The sequence below is a fragment of the Meleagris gallopavo genome, chromosome 1 (assembly GCF_905368555.1).
Source record: "Meleagris gallopavo chromosome 1, MGAL_WU_HG_1.1, whole genome shotgun sequence".
NCBI classification, from domain to species: domain Eukaryota; kingdom Metazoa; phylum Chordata; class Aves; order Galliformes; family Phasianidae; genus Meleagris; species Meleagris gallopavo.
This window is the reverse complement of record NC_139404.1, coordinates 118121932-118142119: the sequence shown is the minus strand read 5'-3', so window position 1 is coordinate 118142119 and position 20188 is coordinate 118121932. Positions and strand designations below refer to the sequence as shown.

The window sequence follows — 20188 nt, the reverse complement described above, 5'->3', positions numbered from 1 at the left end:
AAATGGGCTTTTTTTTTTTCCTCCTGTATCCATAAACTCTAAGGCTCAACTGAAAATGTATGGTGTTAACATTGTGTGGAAGGAAACAAAAGAGACTGTCAGAAGTTAGACATTATTTCAGTCGTGGTTACACTGTCTTTCCAGTGAGTGGTTTTTACTGGAAAGCATAACAAGAAAACACTTCTTTAGGAGACATATCCTGTCCAAGAACTGGCCCAAGTTCTTGGGTCCCGCAAAAAAGAAATCAGCTGAAAATAATGAATGACCTAACATACACAGGGCCTCAGAGCAGAGGATGTAACTGACCAGATGCATTTTGGCTGTGAAATTCATTTTAGGCCATTATCTAACCTTTCGACTTTAAACACCACAAGTAAATAGTTTAATCAGTAATGAAGCTGAATTGCTTTGATGAAATATTTGCACAAACAGAAAAAATTACACTGCTTATCGAACAAAACAATCTCTTCTAGGGATTCACTTCACTTCTTCAGTCAGCAGAATATCATGGAGAAATAAATAAGTGCCAAGTCATAAAACTCTAGCACTCCAGTAGACAAAATAAAACTATATTAGCCAACACAAACACGAAAGGTGGTGCTGGTAACAGACACAATGCATGCCTCCGATGATCCAAAATACGTTTTGTCGTTTTTTTGCATTTAGAAGGATTACAGAAACATAGAACAAATAATTTGAATAATTAGTTTAATGCCATTATTACTTACATAACTGACATCTTAGGGCTGGGGTCCTTATTACAATTATCATCACTTGGCATTATCTACGCATATTTCCCTTTAAATGGCTTTCTTTGCCCTGGCAAGGTTGGATTTAAGATAAAAGTCAGCAGGCGAAGTCAATTCACAGAATGAAAGAAAGGATGAATCTAAGCAGTGAGTTTAGCGTCTGCATTGTGAGCAATAATCAGAGTTTTCCAGATGCCTTGGCATTTCAGTAATATCCTTTATTTGCATAGGGCAGAAAAAAAAATCACTCTTTTAATCTTAAAATATGCTACCTTTTAATACAGCCAAGCTAATATAAAAAGTGCTTAGAAAAGTACCCTAACTCTTTTTAGATGATGTAAATCTTGAAGCACTACATGCACAGGGGAACCTGTCACTTCACTTACATAGCTTGGCATGAACTTGTTCCTAGGCACAATACAACCCCTTCCTTTGAAAACACTACTGTACCACCACAATTGGTGATAAGAAGGACAGGAAGAACGAACTTCAGTGCATATTTAAAGAAAAAAATATGAACAAGAAGAACTTTTAAGTGCTGGCTGCTCCTCTCCCTAGAAAAAAATCACGGGCTTGATAGTTTATTTACATATTCATCTCAAAAAACAGTGTTTTAATTATGTTTCTAAATCATAGAATCATAGAATCACCAACATTGGAAAAGACCTCCAAGATCACCCAGTTCAACCACCCACCCATCACCAATAATTCTCACAAAACCATGTCCCTCAGTACAACATCTAAATGTTCCTTGAACAACTCCTGCGTCAGTGACTCCACCACCTTCCTAGGCAGTCTGTGCCATTGCCTCAACACTCTTTCAGAGAAGTATTTCCTAACGTCCAACTTGAATCATTCCCTGGTGCAAGTTGAGGCCATTCTCTCTCATTCTGTGGCTGTTATCTGGGAGAAGAGGCCAACCCCCATCTCACCACAACCTCCCTTCAGGCATTTGTAGAGAGCAATAAGGTCTCCCCTGAGCCTCCTCTTCTGCAGACTGAACAATCCCAGTTCCCACAGCCGCTTCCCATAAGACTTGTGCTCCAGATACCTCACAGCTTCACTGCCCTTTCTGGACACACTCCAGGGCCTCCATGTCTTTCTTTTAGTGAGTGGTGCAAAACTGAACACAGTATCAGAGGTGCAGCCTCACCGAGGCTGAATACAGAGGGATGATCACTTCCCTGCTCCTGCTGGCAAAACTATTTCTGACACAAGCTAGGATGCTATCGGCCTTCTTGGCCACTCAGGCACACTGCTGGCTCATGTTCAGCTTTTTCTACACTGACCTCACTCAATGCTCCATTTTTAAGCGCTGCGGCAAAAACAAGCTGCTAGATATAAAAAAAGGTTAAAAATTTACTTATAAGCATTTGAAAGTCTTGGTCAAGGACATGGTTCAGGCAAGAAGAAAACAATTACTCACAGTCTGTTTTCCCTATAACTCACAGAGTGTATCAAATTATTATAGCAATGAACATATTTATTCAATCATCATCATCCCTACAAATTTTATATAACTCACATGAGGAAACATTCATATTTTCACGTGATGACACAGGAACTACCCCCAACACTTACCACACACATAACCAGTGTGTCAGAATGGTCTTATTCTGCAGGACCTAGTCCAGCTACCATCTTTCATGGCATCACAATGTGAAGCCTAGCAAAAATTCCAAACCTTCTTATTCACATTAAACTAAAATCTTCAGGGAAAAGTTTCAGGTATAGGAAAAAAGTTTCATGCAAGTGCTAAGCCTGTCTCAAAAGGTGGCAATCCCACTTACCATAAAACTGATGCCAACCCATACACTTCTGCGTGTCTGGTGACCAAGTCAGCCAGACGCAAAGCCAGAGGGACGGAATATACGCACCCCTCCCAGCAGCAGCCTACCATTCATCATGCTAAGTCGCACCCTCAACATGCACACTTTACTAAATAGTTTCTTATGAGAAATCAGCAGCTTTGGTACAAGTAGATTTGTCAATCAGCTGAGTGGCTGGGATGTCTAGGGGGGAAAGCGGCGCTGAGCACAGCATAGAGGGCGAGGAACAGAAAGCACATTAAGAATGGCTATTAAGTCTGGTGGAGAACATTTTAAACAATTGTTATCTCAAGAGAGAGAAAAAGGGCATCTTGTTCTTTCTGAGGGAAATACTTATTTCTGAAGGCAAGTAGTAAGTGGTTTTATATATTTTTATTGCTCACATGCTATCCTTCAAAGACATACAATCATAAAAGCTTTCTTAAAGATGGACTTCATTTGATGTTCATTTACCTTATTCCTTTTGGTTTCTGCATGCAGGATTGTTACAAAAGTTACAAATGCTCAAAATATCTTGTACTAAAGCCTGAACTGAGGGTATCTGTGTGACCAGATATTTAGTGCCAACAAAAATCCACTGTGCTGCTCTGATAGAAAGCCATTTTTATGAGTTTTATTAAACCAGATCATATATTTTTCCACATGTGACCTGAGACCTTTTGTATTGCTGTATCAGAAAACTAATTTCTGAAAATGAGATGGAAGATTTTATCTGCCAATCAAGGACAAATAAGATTATCTAAGTGACTATTCTGAAGTAGAACTGACTCCTTCCTTCCTTTAGAAAGGTGCAACTGTATGTTTTCAGCTTTGATATTTTCTGACTTTTAGGATAAATCTTCAAATCTTATCACTTTTTATTTTAAATGGAAAATAGTGAAAATTTCATCTTAAAATGGAAAAATAATTGTTGCTACCTACTTGCTCACATTAAAAAAAAAAAAAACAACCTACAAGTCTTCTAATTTGTACATATATTTCTATAATCAAACATCGTCAACTATGTGTGCTGTTTGCAATTAAAAGCATGGAGAAAAATTTGGCAGTGAAGAAAACAAACAAAAAATAAACCAACACAAACCCAGGAAACAGGCAGGTTTCTACCTCAGAGACATCATAATATAGCAAAATGTTGAATTAAGTATCAACTATCACTCTCCTCTAGCACACTGTCCGGTTCCTGCTCCTTCCCCTGCTTATGGCCTCACTGAACTGGCAAGACTCTTGTAAATAGCACTTACTAATTTCATCCCTCCAGGAGCCTGCTGCATCCGTCAGAGCAGCTGTTTTCCCTCACAGCCCTACCCAGCCGAGTTATCCTTGGCAATCTCTAAGCTGAAGAAAGTGCTGTGGACAATTACCTCCTGGACAATGATGAGCATTTAAAGATGTTGTAAGAGACAAAACTGGGAGAATTTTTTTGGCAAAAGAGACATGCTTGGGAAACTGTCCATAAATACAGTGAGGGTGAAATTAAATGCCTGAAGACTATACTAAGAATTGGAAAATGTTAAGTTCTCTGTTTAAGAGGAGACTCCACGCTCTAGCATGGACAAACGCACAAAGTAGCCACTGTAACAGTGAAAATGTGACATTATGAAAGAGACTGGAAAGACTGAACTTAATTTCATTGTCTCTTTATACCCTTCTACTTGCCTGTACTTGTTTGTTTTAACACTTGATTGTATCTGGGTAGGATCTGAAACTCACTAAATGCGCAGCATTTTGAACCACCACACTTGCAGATCTCTCAATAAAGCAAAATATAACCATCACCAAATGCAAATACTATCTTTGCAAAAACTGGCTGCCATTACACTCATTTTCAGAAACTAGGTTTCTGGCTCTTTTTTCCTCAACACAACACTAAGCACTACAAATTGGATTGCCATTAAATATGTAGATCAGAAGATTTGCCATATATCTCCCTGATGATGGGCATTACTCCAATCAGTCTTTCACGATCCCAATACACTGGCCTTCCTAGTAGCATTTGAAAATAATCAGAAAGATTTTGGAAGGCTGTCATTGCTGCTCTCTTTCACCTGATCAATCCTCCAGACCATTTTGATGATCCATGGAAGCCTGGACCCCCATGAAACTCACCTCCTCACAGAAATCATTTTGCAAAATGATAAAGGCCTCAACGTCATCCATCACTCAAGAGCAACATGCACCTACCACAAATGCCCAATATTCAGCTGTCAGTCTGCAGCGGGAGAAGAAAAGCGTTGTAGTCCAAGTAAGTGAAGAGGAAGAGACAGCCAAGTTGGCTATGCAGAGCAAGGTACAAGATTATTATTCCCGTTGATGTACTGGCATTATTAATTTCAGCATCACATAAATTCAGAATTAGCAGAACTGCCATTCCTAAGGTCCTCCACTTACTCCAGCTCTGGTAATAAGGATTCAGGTGAGGATACCCTTCTATTGTTGTCAGCTTTCAATCTTGCAATGATCTTTGAAGTAGTTTATTTTATTTATCCAGACTATTTTCATTCCTGGGAACAAAATGGTCTTTACTGCCTAGAGGTCAGGTAAATTGACTAAGTGGAATGCAAACTTTCACAGTCTTGCAAATAAAACTATCTTCAAAAGAACGCTGAGCTGCCAGTGTGCACTTAATGTTTTTGTTTCAAAATTATATAGCTATTGCTACCAATTTCTCACATAGGTCATTTTCTATATGCCATTCAGATCTCATTTATTTTTTCAGAATTTATTAAAGCTGCTAAGAAATCTGCAGTCCATAAAAATTCTCCATTAGGACTGGAAAACAGCCTACAGCGGCTACATCTAAAAGTGTTAGAATGAAAAATCCTAAAAGGCTTCCAAGATGACCGTAGAAAAAGTCATGAAAAACTTCTGTTGCTTAAAAGTAACTATTTATTACAAATACAACCTCAAAAATCAATACTTGAGTATCACAGAACACCCATTTGCCACCATCTTTCAGTTGCACAGCACAGTCACTATCTGTGTTCTCATACCTATCCAAATGCTGCCTAAACATTACAAACATTTGAGATTACAAAGAATATTCTGTAGTGTCAATCTCATGACCTCTTACCATTCACGCCTCATCAGCTTATGAAAGTATCATCAAACTGTGCAACAATCATCTTAAATTACTGCATTTTGCTTTTTGCTCTCCTTCTTCATAAGGTACATTCTTCTTAGACGCTCTTGCTGCAAAGCGAAAGTTCCAAGTCTATACCATTCTCTCGCCATCAGGATGAAGTTTCTGCCTTCCTCTAGAATTCTGAACAATATTTTCTGACTTCCAATCTTTAAATACTTTGCACTAAGGAACTAAATATTATTGCTTGTCCACCCTCACTTCTAGTAATTAATCAATAAGACATATTTTAAGCACATACAAAGGCATTCACTGTCAAAAAGGAACACAAAAAAACCTTTTCTGTATATATTTCAAATACATTTATGTGGAGACGTTAGTTTCTCCTGTTGCTCTTCTTATCTCTAGGCAAATTTTCACATATGAGGAAACAACCATTACTACCATATCTTTGTACTCTATCTCATCAGTATTTTTTGCATTATTTAGTCCTATTCAATTCACTGAAAAATGACTCAGTATGTTGATTAATTTGCAATTGCTTCTGGCTATCAGCCAGGCGTAATGACATTTTTGCCTCTGTGCATCCCAAAATGTACTACCTTTTGACCAGTAAACGATCAGAGTGCTGACTCACTTACGGTTTTAAATTAAACTCATCAGCACATTCTTCAAGTCACAAGGGAAGTCACTTGAGATTCAGTAAATCGGTTCAAAATATTTATTGGCTATTCCACAAAAAGGATTTACCACTTTCTGGTTTTAGTGATCTCACCAAAATGACAATGCATCTGGGGTTTTAGGAAGTACTACTCCCATTGATTTCTTTAAAATTAACTATCTTCTCTCTGTGAGTCTAAGTAATTGGAAAAAATAAACTTTGTCTAATGTTGTCTACCATACGAAGCAAACAGTGCAAATTTCCTTCTTGCAATTAGATCAAGAGAAACTCTGTCATCTGATGGCAATGTAAAACCATGGTAATAGTTTCTGAAGTGCTCCATGCACTTCTATTTAGTTCCTCTTGATCACTGTGGATCTCTAACTCTGGTTATGGAAAAGATGCTCCAGGCATGAGGCTCTGAGCTCTGGGTAAGAGGCAGCTCTCTGGCAGAAGCCACTTCTGGACAGAAAGGTGAGGTTGCTTTATTGCTGATGATGAAATAAAAATGTTGTGACACCTGCTTGAGAAGCTCTGGACTAAAATAAAATTACTGTTTTCAATGGTAAGAGCACAGAGGAGACCCCATTGTTTTCAGATCTGTATGGCAAAGGCCTCAACTCCAAATTCTGTTTTTTTAAATTATATATTAAAATAGATGGGGAATATATATTAAAAATAGATGGGGAAAACAAAAACAAAAAAACCCAAGGGCTGCAAACCACAAAAGAGTCTGCAAAGTGTCTGCTTGTTAAACACTGCATCCTTGATATCTCAGATTAGTGCAGACGAAGCATAAAAAAGTACCCAAGGAGAAACACAAGCCATCTTGCATTGAGATCCCCACTCTCTAGAGGCGTTGTTTCATGTAACTGTTCATGGACATATGACATACCACAAAAAAGAAGGAAGAAAAATAACTGCAGTGGCTTGAAACAATCAGATTTATAGAGTAAAAGGACAGGAGGATATACTAAAAAATGTATTCATCAACTCAGTCAAATAATCAGCTCAGTTACTATAAAAGACTAACACGTTTCCACTAACGGGACAGAGGCAGTGAGAAGAGAAAAGGAAAAAGTAAGAGAACGAAATCTTCCATTGAAAATGCAGTAAAGCAACTGTCTCTTTATCTGCGTGCCATGAAGAACACTGCTCCACCTGGAGACCAGCCATCCCTGGGAATTAAATCAGCCAGATCAATAAAGTGTGAAGTGGACAGGAACAACTTAGTAAAAGCCATTTCTGTGCTCAGAGACACTGTTAAATTATTACGTCAGAACATTTTAAATCATGCAAAGCCAAACAACTTTCAGGATAAGCTTAAAACTCACTGAGGGCAAGGGCTACATTGATTGGAAGCATGACAGAAAGTAAAAAGAAAATGAAATAATAAAACATCAGGCACTAAAAACAACAGCTTTACACACAAAACCGACTCATTTTAGTTACCTTTAATCTATGTATAACAAGAGAGGTGACATTTTTATAACTAAAAATATCAAATCAGTTTGCACATGGAATGAATCCTGGTATTCAATATTCAGACTGGCCACAGCATTTCTAGCTGCATTATTAAGAAACAGAATCTCCCATAGAATGCTGGAATTTAAGGACAGCTAGACCAGACTCATTTGGCAGCTGTACATTTTTTGTCATCCTAATAAACACTTGAGTGAAAAAAATGGCAATGGGGAAAAAGCAGATGAGAAATGCAAGCACATACACATACATCCACACACGAGAGTTTCTCAGTGTGAAGGCCCACCCCTTCCATCGAAGTGAATGTCACTGCAATGACGTTTGTAAGAAAGATGTTGATGCTTTCAAGCTTAAATAGCCACTAACAGATATTTCATGCAGGCAAGTTCTTTTAAATTCCCAATTTATTTTCCTACAAATGTCTTGCTATTTTTGCTTGGTTACATATATATTCTTCAGGACAAATATGATTTCCTCTGAGTTTGTAAAGAGCTTAGTATAGAGCGAACACTGTCACAGATGTATTTCTCAAGATTTTTTTTCCCCCCAGGTGAAAAATTGCTAACAATTTCTTAGGAAATCCATCATTTTTAGAATTGAGATCTTAAATTATTTCATTTCAGTTATCATTATTGCACGTTTTCTGCTTCATTGTGGTGCTAAGGGTGACTATATTTTAAGTAAGTGTTCATTAAACTAATTTAGGCATACTATCTCCACCAAACCCAAAAATTCTAATTCACAATTCCTACAATAAAGACAACACACAAACCTAACAGTGACATTCAATTTTGCTGCTTTCTTGAGTCTTCTGTTTTATTCTCTAGCATTTTATGTTATTTATAAGAACCAACTTAGAATTTATGTAATCTGTTATTATATTCAAGGTAAAATTATATAAACTAGTAAACTCAGGAGTTTTCTGTTTGCTGTTCTTAACCTTATCAAAATAAGGCTCTAAAGCACAACAAGAAGGGGAATGTGCAGATCTTCCTGAAGTCTATTTAATGTTTCATTGCTAAAATAGCATTATTTTAAGATGGTACAAGTATGGATTTTATAGTTATCAAATTATGCCTATTTTAAAAACTGGATTCCTGTTTATAGGAGAAAAATATTGCTTTTACCTTACTGATAAGTGTGACGACATCACCTTCTCGGATTGTGAGTTCATCATCATTCTGTGCTTCGTATGGAAATATCACTTTGCAATACTCCTTGGCTGAAAGAAGAATATTCAATGTGATAAATCATTTTATAAAAACTGCTTATCCAAGGGTGAAAATCTTCATAAAAAGATCCAAAACTGTCTCTGCATGCTGTTTCATTTTCTTCCCATTTTTCTTTTTGCACTACAGTACTTCATAAATTCTGTGAAATATTTAAAGAACTCCACACTGATGAGAATCCCCATACATGTCAACCATGGAGTCAGTTCTACAATCCCTAGAACCATTATTTCCCATTACCTCCCTCCCTGTTGATCAAGTTATCTAGTTGGTCCTGGGGACCCTGTACTGGGTGCCCTTGCTTGATCCGTGGTTGGATCCATGATTATCTCAAATAGAATTGCTCCTGACTGCAACCTGCCACAAACAATTTTCCTTGGAGGTGTCAGATCTGTGTCTGACACTTGCTGCAGTACTGCCATGGGTGTAGCCCTCAAACAGCCAATGTAAATTGGAAACATAAAGGACCGAGTAGGCTAACATAGCTTATCTATCGCTGGTGTGCAAGAAAGGAAGCATTTCTGATTCAATATCAATGATAAAAAAAAGAAATAGTATATTAATAACTGTAAAGACATTCATAACTAAATCCTCTGTATACTCAGCTCAAAGGAAGACTTGAATGTTAGTTTAACATTTCCTCTTCCCTTTCCGTTCTATAAATAAAGGCATCAACTTTCATCTAGAAAATACAGGAGCCAGCACTCCCATTCAGAAATCTCAAAAAGCAGTTGTCGTGAAAAGAGGTTACAACACGTTGCTGTGCAACAGACAAATACTCCTATGTCAACATGTCTAACAAATAGAAAGTGAATGTGCATTCCAGCTATTAAATAATGTATACAATGTGATATTCTAAGGCAGCAGGCTTAAAAAGACCAAAGAAATGCTCACAGGAATTGCTGGACCCTTTGTAAAAAGCACGTTACTTTGTAGAAGAGTTAAGCTCACACAAATGTCTCAGTTTTGATAGCCTCTAACCACTATACATCACAACTCATTTCAGAAAATGGAAAATCACAGTGAACTAGCAACTACACATCCCTTCCATTTTCTGAAATGAGTTGTTGCTAGTTCACTGTGATATGGATAAAGGCTTTGGACCTTTCTTTGTGGACTCAGTTGGGATGTTTCATCCTCACACTGCCCTGTCTTCCGGACAGTAATACTGCATCTACAATACAATGTTCCTTCATGGACTAACTATAAACTCCACATTAGGAGGGAAGTCTAGCAGAAGGAATCGCTAAAGAACAGAGAGCAGCCAGTAACGCACAGAAATGATACTATCCTGAAATTGGTCATTCATATTCAAGGTGTGAATGAATTCCATGCATCTGAAGTTAAAGAAAATTTTCATCAGCAATAGTCTGGTATTCATGTCTCTTGAATCCTGTAATGAGCAAATCTTCATTAGTTCCTCCTTCTTTCTAAGGACCGTACATTTGAATAAGGATGAAGACCTTGATTAACAGAGTGGACAGAAGGCTGTGGTTTTAGTGTTGAAAAATGTCTGTTGATAATCAGGTAATTAATTGCTCTCTTTATTTTTTTTTAAATACTTCCTCTAAAAGTATGTGCCAATGTGGATCCCACAGTCAGTAGCTAGTCAGAACCAGCTAGACCAACTGAAAAACTCCTAGTCTTTCATAGATAGGAAACTGCTATGAATCTTCAACTTGTAAGATCTGGTATCAATAACTCTTATCGCATGACCTCTCTGCCCTCCACATCAAATTCTTGCCTTTTTTTTTTTTTTTTTAATATTCAGATAGCAGAGAAATAAGGAATTAAGTTAGAAAAAATGACCCATCAGAAAAAAAAACAAACCAAACCAAAACAAAAAAACCCATTGTGAGCATTGGCAAACGTTGATGCACTGCACAAAGAGCCAGGAGACATTTTTGGATAAGCATGAGAGAGAACTGAGAGTGGGACAAGAATGCAGGATGAAGGCACAGACATGGAAAGAAAGTCATGATTTATGTACATTCAGAGGTTGGATTCCTTCAGTGTGATTCACATTGACATACATTACATCAATATGTTCCTCTGCCCAGTGAGAACCCTCTGAATCACACTGCAACAGAGCCAGGTCTCAGAAACACTGTTGGATTTGGGACAATGTGAGTGATTGGATAAAGTCAGCTTTCAAGCTTCTCTTATGAAAAAGGTGGTCTAGCACGACTTAAGTAAGCAAAAACCAAAGTCAAACAGGACTCAAAGTAGTATGAACCTCCTAATTTAGATTAATAAAAGAAGAAAAAAATCTAATAAGACATGTAACTTATGTACTAGAATTGTCCTTACTCAGCAGAGTGCAATATAGCAAAAGGATGCAATAGTACATAATTTCCGCAGTTATGTTTAGATAGGAAGGAGAAAAAAAAAGATAAAAGGCAATACTAATTTCAAACACAGCACAGAAGAGAGCACACAGTAACTTGCTGAATTTGGGCTTTTTCTAAGTAGGAAAAAAAAAGGTCAAAGTAACATATCCAATTACAAGCATGGTAAATAGGTTTAAGCCAAATTAAAGCTTCAGACTAAGATACCAATATTAAGCATCCCTTAACTGCGGGTGATAAATCTCATTTTTACATTTGAGACCCAAGGCTGGGTTTATAAATCACAGATGGTTCTTCCAGAAGCCTCCCTTTCTTTCCTCTGACCTGAAGATATGTTTTAAAAATACACCTCTCCATAAGCCCCCAGCAGTAGACATCTTGGAAACACTAAGGGAGGAGAAAAATGATATTCGCGAGCTTTTCAGTCCTCATTTAGTAATTCAACAACAATTTACTCTTTTAGACCACAATCTCTGCTTGTGTACTTGCAGCTGCTCTCAAGCAAAGGAAAACAACCTGTCATATACAATGGACGTTTCTCAGGGGATTGAGTGAGCAGATGAACCTTGCCATATGTCTTGAAACTCAAACAAGTTGGATCTAATGCAAGATGTTCAGTTTCTTGCCTTATATATTCTAAGCTGAGAGAGCACGGGCTAGGTACAATACCATTAAAAAATATGCATCCCCGAGTACCTTCCATGATTTTTGAACCACGGTGTTTCAGCTAGACTAGGAACAATGATATCACAACAACAAGCATTTTATTTTCTCTGCCCACAACCCTTGCAATCCAATCCTTCGAAATGAAGAACTAAGTCATTGCTAGATTCTTTGACAAAGCCCCAAGAGCTTCCCAGAATCATCCTCATCAGTCAAAAGCTGCAAGAATAAACACCAAGCAAGGAACTAGATATTTATAACAAGTTGCTTGCCTCTGCCCATGCTACATTGAGGAAATAGTCTCAGGATTACCCCAAACAATAAATAAGCCTATCCTCTAATAAGAACTGGATGTTTTAGGGGGATAGTTAACATGCATCTTCTTTTAACACCTTATGACCCACAGTCTGCCCTGCATTCAAAATATGGGCTATTTGATACACCCTTAAGCCTCCAGAAAAACATTTCCTCAAAGAGGGAAAAAGGCAGCAACAGATGGCCTTCCTACAGAATACAGCTGCTGCATTATCTAGGCTGTCACAAGCACTGTATTTCACCCACAGAATGCAGTGGCTTGATGTACATTTATTTTGAGAGACTGGTTAAATATTGTACTGTCCAAACCAGAACTGGGCAAACTGAATTTACTGCATCAGCAGAACCTGCACATTTTAAAAGGATGCCTCTTCTATTTGTTCTCCTGCCAGACTCTTAGAATGAGTTGAGACATTCAAGACCACGGTCCTCAGACATACATACCTTTCCACTTAAATTGCACAGCGATACTCACTCCGGAATTGCTACAATGATATAGGTTCCTCTGCTTACTTCTGTTGCTTTTTCCTTACTGTTAGGCAACATCTGTCCTGCCTCAAGGGAAGATCTGCTCCATCTCAGATAATCTAACTACTGGACTCTGAATTTACCTGTCTGGCTTTTTAGAAATTGACAGTTAGTTTTTAGTAAAGCAAGCAACCATCAGATATAGTTGACTTTTGAAGCTTAATTATTCTTCCTCAATGAAGTCTAAATCATACAGAAATATTAAATAAGGAAACTAGCAGCATTAATTTAGTTATCTTTGGGCTTAAGCTTCCTCTTTTTAACTACTGCTCAAATAAAGGCTTTCTGAAATTGAACAAAATCTACAATGTCTAGGGAAAAATTACATAATTGTTACCAAAAACATAAAACAGATGGGAAAAAAAAAACCCAACAACGCACTCAGCAGAATTTGGCTTTATCATTAATCCCTGCCTTCAAGACTCATAAATGGATAGCACTAAAAAAATAATTTCATGGAACTGCAACAGACTCAAAGGATCAAAACACCACCTCATTAAACAAAACAAAACAAAAATATCCGGAACTAATTAGGGCCTCATTAATCCAGATTCAGCAACTCCTCATACTCTTTCTATCGTCATGCAAGAAGCTTAGTACTTGCTAGGATTTTGGTATTCCTATTATGTAATAGGTTAACACAAACTGTAAATAGTCAGTGAGTGGAGTAATCAAATTAAGTATCACGGTCAGTGCACTTTTTGACTCACTGTCTTTGCTTTTTTGCTGTCTGTGCACTTACACTCCATTTTTGCAGTCTCAGTGAGCTGTAATGGTTCTGTCTGTCACTGTGAATACTCTGCTTTGCTGAATTCCAAAATCCAGCAGAGCTACTTGAAAATTGATATGTATTATCTACAAAACAGCCTTGCCGCTGCAAGACACTTAAAGTAAAGGCAAGCTATTTCATTGCAAAATAAATAATCAGATAAATAATCTCACCTCAGAGGTTTTTATATTTATACTTATGCAGGAGTATAAATACACATAAGTCTGAGTCACACAAAAACAGTTGAAAATTCAACAGCAGATTTATTACCCTGGAAGACTATGCAGGCACAAACCTAAAACAAATAGTTCTTCCCTCTTCTATTCAAAGATGCATTCTTTTATTCCTAAAAAGTTAGTGATATTTCCTTTCCCTTTCTGTTTTCCAAGGGACCACTAGAGCTCTCTAAGTCTTTGTGCTTTTACTGTACTCTGTGTTTGAGCAAAAGCCATTCTGTCTTCTCTTTGATTTTGATAATGATCAGCTATTTATTTCACAGAATCACAGAATGGCCCGGGTTGGAAAGGACCTCCAGGATCATGAAGCTCCAACCCCCCACCACAGGCAGGGCCACCAACCTCCCCATTTAATACTGGACCAGGCTGCCCAGGGCCCCATCCAACCCAGCCTTGAACATCTCCAGGAACAGGGCATCCACAACCTCTCTGGGCAACCTGTTCCAGCACCTCACCATTCTCATAGTAAAGAACTTAAGAACTTCACAAAATCTTAAGGTCATTTATTAAGGAAATTCACATAGCAGTCTGCTGGAAGTTGTACCTATGGAACCTACGGTTATCTTTGCTCTGACCAGCTCATCCTACTGCAAAAGTTGGGCCATCTTGTGCATACCAGGGAGCAAATGGCATGCATGTTCAAGTGCCAACCACTCCCTCATCTCTCTGTGACAGGTATAGGAAAGAAAGCAGACTCATTTATCAAGACGTGAGTGAAGTCAGCAACCAGCACTCCTCAATGTAGCCCCCCTTGCAGAAAAGGAAGGTGGTGACGCTCTCTTTTTCTGGCTCAGTAGGCTAGTCCACAGTGCAAGCGCTTTTTTTATCCAGTACAGAATAAGGAACAACAGCATCAGTCATGAAAAGAAACAGAAGGAAAATGAAAAAACATATTACTACTCCTCTACCAATGCAATTTCTCTTGCTTCAAGCATACATCTCTGGCAGCAATCACAAGGGAATCCAAATCACACACCCAACAGCTCCCTCTCCATACTAAGCTTGCATTTCAAACTACACCTTTGGAGAATGCCACAGCACCTTGTTCAGTTTAGCAATTAAAGGCTCCAAGGACACCTGGTACCCTGCCATTCCAGGCAAAAGTAAAAAAAGCTCAAGTCTAAGAGGGAAAGGTACAGTGTATCACTGTGGAAGGTAAAGTTCTTCAGCCCTTGTTGGTGGCTTTCACATTTGTTTATACGTGGTACAAGCACGAAGCTTCAGTACCATGGGGTGTGATTTTGTAACCAGTTTGAGCTGCCAAAAAAACCACGAGTTAATGTGGAGAAAGGTATTGAGCATTTCTTTGTTTGGCTCAATGTGCAAGCTTTGCTGCTGCAGGTGGGAAAGCCATGGGAGCATCCTTTCAGACGACACCTACCTGTAGGCCAGCTTAACCTTATCAAGCTGTGGATTGGGAAAGGCAATTCCAAAGCAGATTCATTCTAAGCCCTGCTCTAAAGTACCAATTTGCACACTTTTCAATATTTAAAACTCTCACTTCCTCCAGGCAAATGAGTTATTGCAGTACTTCACATTAACAGCCTTACTTCACAAAGAGAACAAGATAAGAGGATGCAGAAAGTCAATTACCATGGTCCAGTTAATGAACAGTAACAGTAACTCACTAAGCTGTTTCAAGCTGCTTCTGCAATTCTGAGTTGATAGCATGTGGTCCTTCCTGCACACTTCTGCCAGATAATCTCTATTTTCCTGCTACTCCTTGTCTATGCCTTCCTCTGTTGGTACTTCAGTTCTGAGACAAAACACTATCTATTAACTATCTAAAAAGGCAAACACATCAGGGAAGGACTTAAAAACTCAATACTTTATATTATAATCCATTTATTTTCTAATATATGGCTATGCTCTCTTCCTTCTTATTGTTTCCTACAGGTATCTATAACATTTAGCTATAAGTTCATGTGAGTTAAAACAAAGGATTTGGCATTCTCTTAGAACTGCACTGAGACCTTCCTAGAAGATTTAATTATTCCATTTTGCTCTACTAAGCATCTAAGTAACCAAATAAAACCGAAGTTCGTTGACTCTGTACCACCCACACAAATATGTCCGCTACAGAAACAAAGAAAAAGAAGGAAAAAGAGTGTTCAGAACCAGATATATTTTTCTATGACCTACCTACAAGTTATGACAGCTGAAGTTGGATCTTAACTAAACTCTGACATGTTCCAAAGTACCCTCCAGGCCAAAAGCTGATCATGTAATTTAATTTCATTTCAATGGCAGGAAACTCAAGGTAGGATTATCAAAGCAGAAACAATTCAGAGGATTCTGTGAAACAAAACATTCTGTCTGTGTACCACCTACTCAAAGTTTGTCCTAAATATATCCATCTGCATCCTTGCTTTTCATACATACAGGATACTACTCTTCTAGCCAAAACCAGAAAAAATGCTGTTAGCTTTTAAGAGACTCAATAGCACAAAGTGCAAAGAAGCAAAAGCTATGAAACCTACTTTTTGTTCTGCTGTCCACTTCTGTTTTTGTTGGCTCCTGAGTTGCTGCGGCTGGAGGTACTTTCTTCCCAACACTCTGAAAAAAAAAAAGGTTATTCTCCTTTAAAATCTGCAGGTTCATTTAAAAGTCAGATAACAAAAAAAGTTTAATGGAAATGCAAAATATAGGAACAGAAAAGAGATAGAAAAGAAACAGAGGCAAATGAACTGTACAGAGATTTGTTGTAGGATATTTGTTAGTTTTGTTTTTTTGTTTTTTTTTTTAAACAACAACAATATAAGACCCATAATAATCCGATCCTCAAATCCACCCTTGAAATTTTGTTTACTAATATTTTTAACCATTAACTCCTTAACACAGCATCAGGGTAAAGTCACAGAAGTTTCATTTGTGGATTTGGTGCCAAAAGTGAAATTGAAAGAACTGAAAAAAAATCGCTTGATTTCTTTCCATACCAGGAGTATTCATTTCAGTCATTTCACACTGAATGCGACTTTTAAGTTGACATCTCTTTATATGTTCCACATTTTTGTTTGCTTTAAGCAAAAATAACTATTTTACAGAGGATTATTGTGATAATTATCAATTATCAACCTCAGCTACACTGAAAGAACAGTAGAAAACATTATCTGCCCACAATGCAGTAGAATTGTTGATATTCATCTTCAGGCATCTTAACCAACTTAAATGCACGCTACCTCCTCTCTTCCTATCAGGAAAGCCGTCTAGCTTGAAAATCCAGATCACATGTAGTTGACAATATAAGTGAAATTATTATTTCTTTACATGAGTACCTAGCTATAGTTCAGCATCCTTTTCTAGTATGCTATGTATAAACACAAGAAAAAGTACACATGCAGTGACTTTCAAAGCAAGAGGCAAGACAGCTAATACTTAGTCTTGAAAACACTGGTGACCATGAAGAAAACATTGGCCAATATGATAAACAATAGAAATACAGCAGTTTAAATAGCTGAAAAGTTTCACTGTACACAAAAAATAAGAAGAGCTCCATATTAGTCATTTTTTATGACTATATTTATAATTAAGAGCTGTGCCAAAACTCTTCTGTGGAAAGGAACAAACATGGGTGCTTCTGGCTGGCAAAAGAAAGTGCAGCTGGAAGAAAGGCAGTTTGAAGAGTTGTGCACAAGACAGTCATCAAATGTGTGCTGACAAGCAAGACCAACTACAAACTGCAATACCCTCAAGTGTCTTGTTGCTATTTAACTTGTAAAAAAGAAACAACTAAAATTCTGATAGGCTTGTAACTCTGCTTACAATCTTGAGTTTTTTAAGTGCTGGGAATGAGAACAAAACTCTACAGAACCTCCTAACTTCTTTGCTGAGATAGAAACAAGAGAGAAGGATTGTCTGCAATCAGACAGGTAACAGCACAACCAGAGATGTCAGACTCCTGCAAATCAGGAGACAACACAGTTCAAGGAAAGAGCATGGGCTGGCTGTACCGAAGAAACTAAGCCAAGAAAGATGAAGATGAAGAGCTGACTCTAAGATCTAGCTGGAAAGCAATGAAAACTGCACTGGAAGAGATGCAGGAAGAATCTGAAGCTTCTTAGCATTCACACAGACAAAGCACCTAATTCCTTTTGGATTAAGCCTAAAATGTAGCCAGCTTACTACAGCAAGCATCCAGAGATACAGGAAGAAGGAAGTAGTGTATTCCAGTACAACAGACAAGCTGCAATGTAAAAGGAAATTTAAGACTTTTTATTTTATAGAAGTAGATGCAAGTTTGATGCTTGAATACATTCACTCATCTGCTTATACAGTGTAGTGCAGGTGATGTATCAGCATGGGGAACCAAGTGACTCCTTGGGAGCAGAAAATCAAACACCCCCCAGATAATGCTGCTGATTATTTGGAGTTAGGAGGCAGGCCAGAAAGCAATCTTTGCAGCATGAACCAGAAGGCCCATAATAACCCCTGCTGAACGAGTCCTTCCTAACCACCAGGCCACAAATGCAAGCAAATTTCTGCATTTTCTCTGTCTCTGTATATCTTGAATTCTTGGCTGCAGAGAGCTCTTGGAATCAGCAAAGAGAAAATCAGATTCTCCTCTATCTTAGTATCCCTGGTCTAGTGCTTCAGAGACACTTCTTTCCCTCTATGCTCCTCCAGCATGCTGACTGCCATAAGTTTCCTTTCTAAGTGGTGGCAGTAGTCAAGTTCAACCTATGTTACTTTTAGGTCCTGTCACATAAGAAACGTGTTGGAAACTGAGTTCAGATGTCCTGATTCCATGGCCAGGTTAACTCCCCAACACACATCAGAATGTAACAACAACATGAACAGAATTTAATCTCACTATTTCTGCAAGGCAAGTGTAATTAGATTATGTGGCTGTCAGACATAAATCCCTCTAATCGCCTGGCAAGCAAATCCTAAAGATGAAAGGGGACTAGAATTCTTCTTGCTGCAGAAGCAGCTGATAAAAGCATGAATAATGACCGTGATCTGGTGTACAGATATTCAGAGGGTTGAGAGAGATTTAAGCAGCAACTTGCCAGTCAAAAACCTGCTTGGTTTTATGAAGCCTAGGAAGGATAGTTGACCATTAAATCACAGATTCAGTTTAATAGCAGAGGCGTTGATGGCGACGTGGTACACTACAAATCCTTATCACTGCAAAGCAGTTTCCTCTGATACTGAATTAACACTGATTACAGAAATGATTGAGGTGGTACATAAAGTCTCTTGGATGAGGTCACAGCATAACCTAAATTTTTAAATTTCCCTTCATTTATGTACTTTGGCTTATTGGCAATCCTCGTGACAGAGAGCAACACCAGAAAACTAAAGCAGACAGTGGGCAGTATACACGTGAATTTTTCTCATATGAGGGCACTACAGCCCTTCCCTGCAACTATTCAACCCTGACCACAGGAAGGAAAGTACACCTGTGCACAAGTTTCCCCCTTCAGGATATTTTAAGATTGCATTTCAGGGTTTTCTATTGTCGTTGCTGGAAACTGACTTGTCTATTTACCCTAGTTATGCAGGTCCTGTATCTCTAGAAGATTTCATCTGAAAATTCACATCAAACTGTCACTTAAGCACCAGCTAGGTTGACATGGAAGATTCTGTAATACTTCTTTGTACTACAGGAACATATTTATCCTTTCACCATCCTTTAAAAAATATGGGTTTCTCCTAGGAACAGCTTACGTACCCAGTAATAAAGGGAAAGAAATGGTTTACTCAGCATCAGGATTTATTCTGGAAGGCGTATTGAAGTCTTTATTCCAGATAAAATATTTTGTGACTGTTACTTGAAAATAAAACTCTGTGAAGATATTCTTAAGGAAGACATCGGATATTCATGGATTCATCTGTATGAGCTGGAAACGCTGATGTTTTTAAGCTTAATATCATTTGTCAGGTTGAATAGCGAAAATATAACAAAACGCACTGATGCTTTTATACAGAGGAAGAATAGGGTCAAGAAGTGACAGAAAACCTCACAGATTGGGTCAGGGGAATAAATGCAGCATGCTTCTTTGACCACAATACTTCCTTTAACATTCAACTACTATTTCTGAATGTTGTTCACATGCATCAGAATTTTCTTTATATATAGGTTTATGTGCAAATCTAAGGCCAGTGGTAGGAACAATATAAAAGCTTTATTCTTTATTGTACTCCCGATGCACCATCTCATAACTGAGAGCATTTTTCTCACAAAGATATAGAAACAGCTGCTAGATTCTTCCAGGCGTGGATGAGCCTACATATAAACAAGCTTCTCACTGCGTATATTTAACGTTGGTGTTTTAGGGGGGGAAGTCAAATTGGTAA

The 20188-nt window shown here is 38.0% G+C and overlaps 1 protein-coding gene across 6 annotated transcripts in view; it reads right to left on the bottom strand.

Annotated features, from left to right (window-relative positions):
- SH3KBP1 (SH3 domain containing kinase binding protein 1) overlaps window positions 1–20188 on the bottom strand; it is a 225486-nt gene that overhangs the window by 39247 nt on the left and 166051 nt on the right. For all 6 annotated transcript variants that reach the window (XM_085211162.1, XM_085211170.1, XM_085211146.1 and 3 more), the window contains 2 exons: window positions 16369–16444; window positions 8928–9022 (listed from right to left, as the gene is read on the bottom strand). In XM_085211162.1, the coding sequence (XP_085067288.1) occupies window positions 8928–9022; window positions 16369–16444 (171 nt within the window). The remainder of the gene's footprint in view (window positions 1–8927; window positions 9023–16368; window positions 16445–20188) is intronic.